We start from the raw sequence: 9183 nt of genomic DNA, 5'->3' as shown, positions 1-9183 counted from the left end.
TAGCAGATGGAATTTAATGCAGACAAATGTGAGGTGTGGCACTTTAGGAGGACAAACCAGGGTAACGCTTGCTTTTAATATGACTGCTTTCTCATCCCAGGAAATAGACCAGTGAATCCCTTTTGAATTATCTCCAACACTCTTGTATCCTTTGAAAACAAGGGCACCAAACTATGCAAAGTGTACCGTCAGCATTCTTTCACCAACGCCTTGATAATAACTTTTTACAAAATCTAAACTTGATCCCCTTGCAATATACTATATGCCTTTCTGAATCCTCTTGCTGCAATGAACTTGCAAATGCATTTACTGCATCAGATTGTAAGTTGATGGGTCTGAGGAAGGTTGAGAAATAACCACAAACTGGGAGCTTCACAGTTTTCCAGAGGTGGAATTTTGGAGAAAGGTTGTCAATTTCAGAGCACTAATGAGAACTCAAGCTCCTCACTCAATTATTTGTTTTGCATCAGGGAAGCCCAAGGTTAAAACAGTTTCAAGAAGAAAAGGGGCAATGTGGCGCAACAGCACTTTCTCTCTCTTCGCAAGATCTTATCAGACCCTTTCTTCCCCACATAAAAACACTTCAACTTCAGGTAGTCCATTCTCTCCAGAAATGGAATTCGACCCGAATTCATCTTGCGGCTTGCTCTGGAGACCTCCGCACAAAACTGAAAGCCAAGCTTGTCATCTAGTTAACTTCTGGGGCAAAAACAAAACATTTTGTTCCTGTTCTTAGCTACTTCAATAAATATCCAAGTCTGTAATTAAGAATTAAAAGAAATATAATAGATCTTGCATTGACATTGTACTTTTTTTTATTGGGTCTTAAAACAAACATTACACATTTAGATCCTGTTGCATACAGTACATTTGGCACACAGTAAGGTTTACAATGAAATAACACTACGGATGGCAGGAGAGTTAAAATACATCCATGAAGAAAACAACTTTTGTACAAACAAAGCATCACAAAAAAAACAGAAACTAAACTTAGAACATTTTGATTCAGCCAGACTCATTCTGTACATTACTTAAGTTAAAAGAGGTAATTTATTTCGCTATGTTTTTGGAGACAAACCTTTCATTGCTCTCCATAAAGCAGACATGCGATTGTTTTCTTCTATGTAAAAGAAAATGAATGAGATAGAAGAAGCACAGAGATAGAAATACAGCCGCTTTCTTTCTGCATTGAAATTGGCAGATGTAGGAAAGGAGAAGACCTACCTACAGTTGGGGAAGCTTTACAACTTGCTTCCACAGTTAAGAGCCATAAATGTCTTATAATTGAGCTAGGAGGTAATAAGGAACCTTGTGAATGTAAACCAATAATGAATGGTCAAGGAAAAGTGGATAATGAGGGAATGATTATCTGTCCATGCAAAGTTTTCACAATCATAGTCATAGAGTCATACAGCACGGAAGGACGTCCTTTGACCCACCGAGTCTGCACTGACCATCAAGCACCCAATTCCATTAATTGAACCAACTTGATTACCTGTCATATTTTCTTATAACTGTACAATCTAAATACAAGTGTGCTTAAGTCCAAGGCCTGCTTTATATCAATATCACCATGAGCCTCATGCTTAAAACAGTAGATTGAAGTTTGAGGAATGTACGGGATGCTAACAATGTTTCAACCTTTAAGTTCTGCATACACAAAGGCCTCTTGCCACATAAATAATTAAAAATGCCCCTTCAACTTGAAACTACTCTGACAAACTTGCCTTAAGAGAGCAACTGTAACAACACTGCAAACATCTGCAATAATATCTGTCTTCCTTTTTAATAATACCCTTAATGCAGTTTGAAGCATTCTACAAGATCTCCAGTATAGCTTAATACAAGGTAATGACATTGGGCAACAAAAAATCAACTTGTTAGACAGCAATTTGAACAAATACACAGAGTATTGCACATGGACATTATCATTAATTACTTTATTTCAATGACTAATATATATATATAATATATATATATATATATATATATATATATAATATGCCTGAACATGCAGCAGTTGATACTGTTCATTGAACTCCACAGGCCTTGCAGCAAACAGTATTTACAACTTTTTTTTGCCTGTACAAAAAGCAAAGAGCCCTTTTTTTTAGTGCTACCTTGCGACTCACAAGTACTTCTTTACATCTGGGGATCCAGATGCATCAGTTAATGTGGGTCCCAGTGACTGGGATACCAATCCAGTAAAATTATAAGTGACTTTAAGGGCACGCGGTGTGCGCACGCGCACGCACACACACACACACACACACACACACACACACACGCACACACCTATACATTTATTCACATTCATACACACATGAAGTACTAAAATAAAATACAACCAGAATGGACCTGCTTATTAGCATACACGTACATTATCATATCCTTAACCAGAGTCACAATTTTCAGAGTATTATTCATAGGTCAAAACAATGTTCTCCATCCTAATCTTGTCAGTTTTTGTGTGATTTGATCGTCAGTTGTCTACATTGCCTGGGTGTAATTTATACCCTCAATTCTTAGTTAAAAATAAGATACACATTTAAAAAAATATAGTACAGTTGAGGGGCAGTAGTATAAACAAGAATTTGTGCAATGTGCCAAATTAACACACTACTATAACAAATGTGTCAGATAACTCTGGTTTTGGTGACAAGCATTGGTTTTAAATAAAGCCTACAATTCAGTGCAATGTGATTGTTCAAGATCTAGGTTACAGCAAGTCTTACACTGTATGCTGTAGGACAGTCACCAAAGAACTGAGAAGCCAGCGAGATGAGTGCACAATCATGACTGACTCACAATCTACTTGGTTGAGTATTCATCCAGGTTAGGCAGCACCCAGATGTTTAATGTGATTTCACACACCCTAATTCACTAAAAATTGCACAAAAAGTGACAATTCAAAACAGTGTAAGATCTCCACAAAAAGATAAAAATAATAAAATAAACCACTCTGTAACCCTTTATCTTTGCCTGAGCAATTTCCACACTGGTGGAATAATCAACTGATTGGCAAGACAAGCCAGCCAGTGGTTGATTTTCCTAAGCTTCAATTTCCAAGTCAAGCTCTGGTATGTAGTTCTGTTTCACATGCTCTGTTGACACACAGCTATTCCACTTCCTCGTACTGGAGTTCCTGCTGTATATGAATGAACCTGCAGTACTACTAGTAATTGGTACTTTTAATACTGTTTGCATTACACACACAAGTTTCTCCTGTCAAGCCCCGTTTCAGTGAAGGGCTGAAAATATGGGCAACATAACCATCTCTAAATAGAAATTAAGGAATTAAAATCATGGAGTGCATTAATTTAAATTGAAACAAGTAGAAACATAAACACTTATTACTGCAGGGGAATACAGGTACTACACAGTACTAAGTAACTCAATCCTAAAAACTTGCTAGATTTCTCAGACCATTGCATGGTATTGGCATGTCAGGCAGCACCAGGATGTCTTAGGCTATTGACTCTTCACCAAAATAAGAGAAACCTTTAAATTCATCTTGGTTTATTTGCTTAACAATAGCATCATCCACCAACGTCAATACAGGTTCCTCACGTGTGAAGTCTTGGTCAAAGTTGTTCACATCCCTTTTGGTTTTCTAAAAGAAGAATAATGAGAAGTGTTTTATTAAGACAGTAGATTTTGAACCTGAGAAATAAAGAATATTGAATCAAAGATATAAGCACCAAACTCTGCAATATTAGTTACAATAACTGAAACTTGTCCACTTGAAATTTCTGTCTCCATTGCTGAAAAGAGGTGACACTTATATAGACCGGTTCGATTCCTCAACTATCTGTGCACCTTAACTGCAAAGGTTACCACCTATAATGTGCTTGGCAGCAACTTGCCAAGGCTTGTCAGCATTTGGAAAGGCCTGCACCTCATCTGCCTCAAATGACAGGGTCTGCAATTGCATGTGCTTTGTCTGCAAGTACCACACCATGCTGATTGGAAATATATTTGTATCACTGTGTAAACAATCCAGAGACTCCATAATTAATAGCTCAACTTACAGGACCTTCATCCTGAACACTTCAAATATTCAAGAAGAAAGCTTCATACTGCCTTGTTGAGCAATTAGTAACATTTATTAAATGCTAACTTAATGGAAGGATGTCAGTGCAGATCGGTATAACATCTTGCTGACAATTAACAAGGATGCACCTCAAAGAGCATGCTTCACCCACTGCTCTATTCCCTCTACACTCATGGCTGTGTGGCTAGGCACAGCTCAAATGCCTTCTATAAATTCACTGATGACACCACTATTGTTGGCAGAATTTCTGATGGCGAGGAGGACGTATACAGGAGTGAGAAAGCTTAGCTGATTGAGTGATAACACAAGAACAACCTCGCGCTCAACAACAGCAAGACCAAACAACGGATTGTGGACTTCAGGAAGGAAAAGTTAGGAGAACACACAGCAGTCCTCATTGAGGGGTCAGTGGTGAGAAGGGTGAGCAGCTTCAAGTTCCTGGATGTCAACATCTCAGAGGATCTGTTCTGGGCCCAACACATTGATGCAATCATGAAGAAGATGCACTGGCAACTCTACTTCATTTGCAGCTTAAGGAGATTTGGTGTGTCTCCAAAGACTCTTACAAATTTATACAGATATACAGTAGAGAGCAATCTGACTAGTTGTATCACAACCTGATATGGAGCCTTCAATACACAGGATAGCAAGACACTGCATTGGATTGTGGACTCAGCCTGTCCCAGTCACAGGGACAACCCTCCTGACCATCGAGGACATCTCCAAGATGCAGGGTGAGTGGACAGATACAAGGTAGATGCAGTTTAATGTGGATAAATGTGAGGTTATCCACTTTGGTGGTAAGAACGGGAAGGCAGATTATTATCTAAATGGAGTCAAGTTAGGAAAAGGGGAAGCACAACAAGATCTAGGTGTTCTTGTACATCAGTCACTGAAAGCAAGCATGCAGTGAAGAAAGCTAATGGCATGCTGGCCTTCATAACAAGGGGAATTGAGTACAAGAGCAAAGAGGTCCTCCTGCAGCTGTACAGGGCCCTGGTGTGACCACACCTGGAGTATTGTGTGCAGTTTTGGTCTCCAAATTTGAGGAAGGACATTCTTGCTATTGAGGGAGTGCAGTGTAGGTTCACAAAGTTAATTCCCGGGATGGCAGGACTGTCATATGTCGAAAGATTGGAGCGAGTGGGCTTGTATACTTTGGAATTTAGAAGGCTGAGAGGGGATCTTATTGAAACATATAAGATTATTAAGGGATTGGACACGCTGCAGGCAGGAAGCGTGTTCCTGCTGATGGGTGAGTCCAGAACCAGAGGCCACAGTTTAAGAATTAGGAGTAGGCCATTTAGAACGGAGTTGAGGAAAAACTTTTTCACCCAGAGAGTGGTGGATATATGGAATGCTCTGCCCCAGAAGGCTGTGGAGGCCAAGTCTCTGGATTCTTTCAAAAAAGAGATGGATAGAGCTCTTAAAGATAGCGGAATCAAAGGTTATGGGGATAAGGCAGGAACTGGATACTGATAGTGGATGATCAGCCATGATCACAGTGAATGGCGGTGCTGGCTCAAAGGGCCGAATGGCCTACTCCTGCACCTATTGTCTGTTGTCTAAGTGGTGGTGTCCCTGGAGGGTGGCATCAGCCCGTAAAAAACTTGGTGGATGTGAGCTGAGGCATTTTGGTGAAAATGACTGACAGAAGTTTTGAAATGAAGGCCTGGCTTTGCTTCATACCAATATATACAAACTAACCTGTGACGGTTGTAAAACCGTTGGTTAAGATCTTTGTTTGCATGCTGTTATGAAGCAGATGCAAGGTGGAGACAGATTTGGGAGGAAAGCTGCAAAATCCTTGCAAAACTTTACTATGTGGTGCATGCCCTCTTCTCATTATTTCCATCAAGAGGGAGGTACAAGAGCCTGAAGACCAGCAATCTACAATGAACTTACTCCTATTATAAGGTCAGAAATAAGGATGGTCCCTGATGTCTGCACAATGTTCAATTCTGTTTGAAACTCTTCAGGAAACGAAGCAGTCCAGAGCTGCATATAGCAAGATCTTGCCAACAATCTCTATTAGTCTGGTTAGTGGCGAGTAACATTCGCATCAGGAAATTGCCAGATGATGCCCATCTCCAACAAGTATAATAGCAGAACATTATCATCTACAAAGTGCATTTCTTTTACCTAGGCCACTGCAAAGAAATATCTGAACATAAGGCAGCAGGTGCATGGGAGATGACAACTGCATGCTTACTTCAAGTCGCATGCAACTCTGATTTGGAAATATATTTCTGGTCCTTCATTGTCAGTGGATCCACTATATGCTGGAAATCCTTACGCAGTAGCACCATGAGAGTTACCTTCCCCTGAAAGACTGTAGCTGTACAAGAAGGCCGCTCGTCATCTTTTTCTTAAGTGCAAACAGGGATTGGCAATAGCCAGTGGGTGCCCAGTGGACAGCCAGTGGATGCCTAGATTGTGACAAATCAATTAACGAATAAGTACTGAACGAAAAACCTAACTTTATATTGCAGACAAGAAGATGAACTTGAGTCTGAGAGGCTTTGTTATCCATTCAAAATCTGTGTACGATTCATGCATAAGAATTTAGAGACTCGCACTGCTAAAACTTGGTTAGGCTGGAGACAGATACATTCAAAATACCTGAAACAGCTTTGACTGCTTGAGTCAGGATCTCATTCTGAGCAGTAACATAGAGCAAGTACGATACAAAAGTTCTTTTTTTCCCAGTACCACATATAAAAGCTTCTTTTAATAAAATTCAATGTGTGTGTGTGTGTGTATTTGTGCAAGCTGTGTTCCTACATGTCTGGGTAGGTCTGAAAGTTCATGAACTTCAAAGTTTCGAACCACTTTCAGGCGCAGACATTCGACAGTTATAGTTGTGGTTAATGCAGAGGAGTAATATGGCACTGGGTGACTGTGGTTAAACCACACACCAGTGCCCTCTTCATCACCTTTCTCAATAACTTCTCAGAAACCTCGATGTAGATGTCAAATGAGATTCTCCCAGACATACAATGTCCTATAATTACTGTGCAGTTGACTTGTCAGATAAGCAGGAAATGGAAAAGCTGCGCAGACTGATTGAATGAACCACCCAAACCACAAAGAGCACACTTAGAATTCCTTCAGACGCTGATATGATTCTTTCCTTTGACATTAGTTTTGTCGTTATTGAAGTTATCCTCCCCCCCCGACAATTCGTTGAAGCATTTCAATTAGTAACATAATTCAACAACCCTAGCAAAGGTAGCATGCTGCAACCTTATCCTAAGAACCGAAAGGAACAGTAAATGATGCTGCTCCACAACTCGAGGGTTCTGAACTCAATCCTGAGCTGGACTGCTGTCAGTGCAAAGCTGTACATTCTCCCCGTGACACCATGACTTTCAGCTTGTGGTTGTGCTTTCCTCCGACATCGCAATGATGAACTGGCATATAATTAACCATTGTAAGTGTAGGTAAGTGGGAATAGAAAGAAAGGTTTCAGGGGAGTTTATGAGTGTTCATGGGAGAATAAGTTGCAAGCAAATGGAAAAAAAAAGGGAGGAAGGCACTGAAAAGGCATGTCTACTATGAATCAGCATGGATTTGATGGGCTGAGAGACATGAATATGAAGTAACAATTAGAGATCTCCAAACAGGAGAGTCTAAGTTGTTTACTATTTTCGATATGAATTCAGAATTTGCTGCACTTTCATCCATCTCTTCTTCTGCTTCCTCCTAGAACCACAGCAGGCACTGACCCCCATGTCTTCTTTTTTTGTTCACCAGGATGTCATTAGATCGATCATACTCTGCTACTTTCTCATCTTAAGAATGATGGCCATCAAACCAATCTTACTCCCTCGGTAATGACTCTCCTGTCACCATGTTCCAACTGTACAAATCATTACAGGGAGCCACACTTGAAGGTATGATCTGCACAAAAGAGACAAGTTACACCTGAACCTGAAGGGGACCAATATCCTTACGAGCAGGTTTGCTAGAACTGTTGGGAAGGGTTTAAACTAATTTGGCAAGGAGATGGGCTCAGGATGGGGCAAGCTGGTATACAAGCAGAGGCAGTGTGTAGTGAGATTGTCACAAAGGACTGGCAGATGATAGGCAAGTTGCAGTCAGTGGAATGAGTTGCAGAATAACAGGGGCAGACAAAATCAAAAAGGGTGGTGAATACAGGACTGAAGGTGCCTGATCTTGCCTGTGTACCTGATTCACAAGTTCCTGCACATACTGCATCATGTAGTCAACAGATTCATTTTGAAGTTCTCATTGTACATCATTTCTAATTGTTGAAATAGCTGTGGAGCTCAGAGAATGCCTGGGTGGTCAACGACAGCTGCTTTTGCAATGTGTGGCCTAATGGATAAGGCTTCTGTTTCTTGATGTGAAGTTATCAGAAATTTGCAAGTTCAAGTCCTGTTGCAGTTGTTTGGGAAGCTGGCTAGTGGTGCAGTGGCATCTGCACCGGATTACAAGGAGAGTGGTTCTGGGTTCGAATCCGGCCAGTGCCGTGCGCGCTTTCTATCTATGCTGGGTTGAGAATCGAACTAGCAATTTGGCCTCATTTGAACTAACAGGACCTGGAAGCGAAAGTCATTGTCCGGCTGGGGCGCTGGTCAGGCCTTCTCAAGGTGCTTCCCTATTGAGGCAGGGTGGTGGTCATTAACCAGCTGGTGGCCTCCATGTTGTGGTACCGGATGGTCACCTTGGCCCCTCCTGCCCCCTTTGTCGCGAGAATGCAGAGGAAGTTAGTGGACTTCTTCTGGCGTAACAGGAAACACTGGGTCTCCGCAGTGGTCTTGCGTCTCCCAGTGGGAGAGGGCGGACAGTCACTGGTGTGCGTACGTATGCGACTTGCAGCTCTCCATCTTAGGACCCTGCAGAGATTCCTGTATGCTGAGCACCCTCCCAGGTGGCACGTGTTGGTGACATTCTTCCTCCGGAGGGGCTGCTGTCTTCACGATGACATATGACTACCACTGGCGGGCGTCAGCCGTGCTGCTTTGTGGAGTCTGCCCAGCTTCTATCAGGACCTACTGAGAGTCTGGAACATGGTTGCCTCAGGCCGGGAATCCCCTCCTCTGGCAGAGGGCAGAGTCCTGGCCGACCCTTGCCCTACCTCAATGGATGTCGGTGTGGCTCAG

The 9183-nt window shown here is 41.7% G+C and overlaps 1 protein-coding gene across 2 annotated transcripts in view; it reads right to left on the bottom strand.

The window, feature by feature from the left end:
* Positions 1-804: 804 nt before the first annotated feature.
* The window catches only part of prkcea (protein kinase C, epsilon a), a 651762-nt gene continuing 643383 nt past the window's right edge, over positions 805-9183 (bottom strand). For both annotated transcript variants that reach the window (XM_072264998.1, XM_072264999.1), the window contains one exon: positions 805-3613. In XM_072264998.1, coding sequence (XP_072121099.1) covers positions 3467-3613 — 147 coding nt within the window. In that variant the 3' untranslated portion in view covers positions 805-3466. The remainder of the gene's footprint in view (positions 3614-9183) is intronic.

This window comes from Mobula birostris, chromosome 8, assembly GCF_030028105.1.
Source record: "Mobula birostris isolate sMobBir1 chromosome 8, sMobBir1.hap1, whole genome shotgun sequence".
Classification (NCBI taxonomy): domain Eukaryota; kingdom Metazoa; phylum Chordata; class Chondrichthyes; order Myliobatiformes; family Myliobatidae; genus Mobula; species Mobula birostris.
This window is presented reverse-complemented; position numbering and strand designations above follow the sequence as displayed.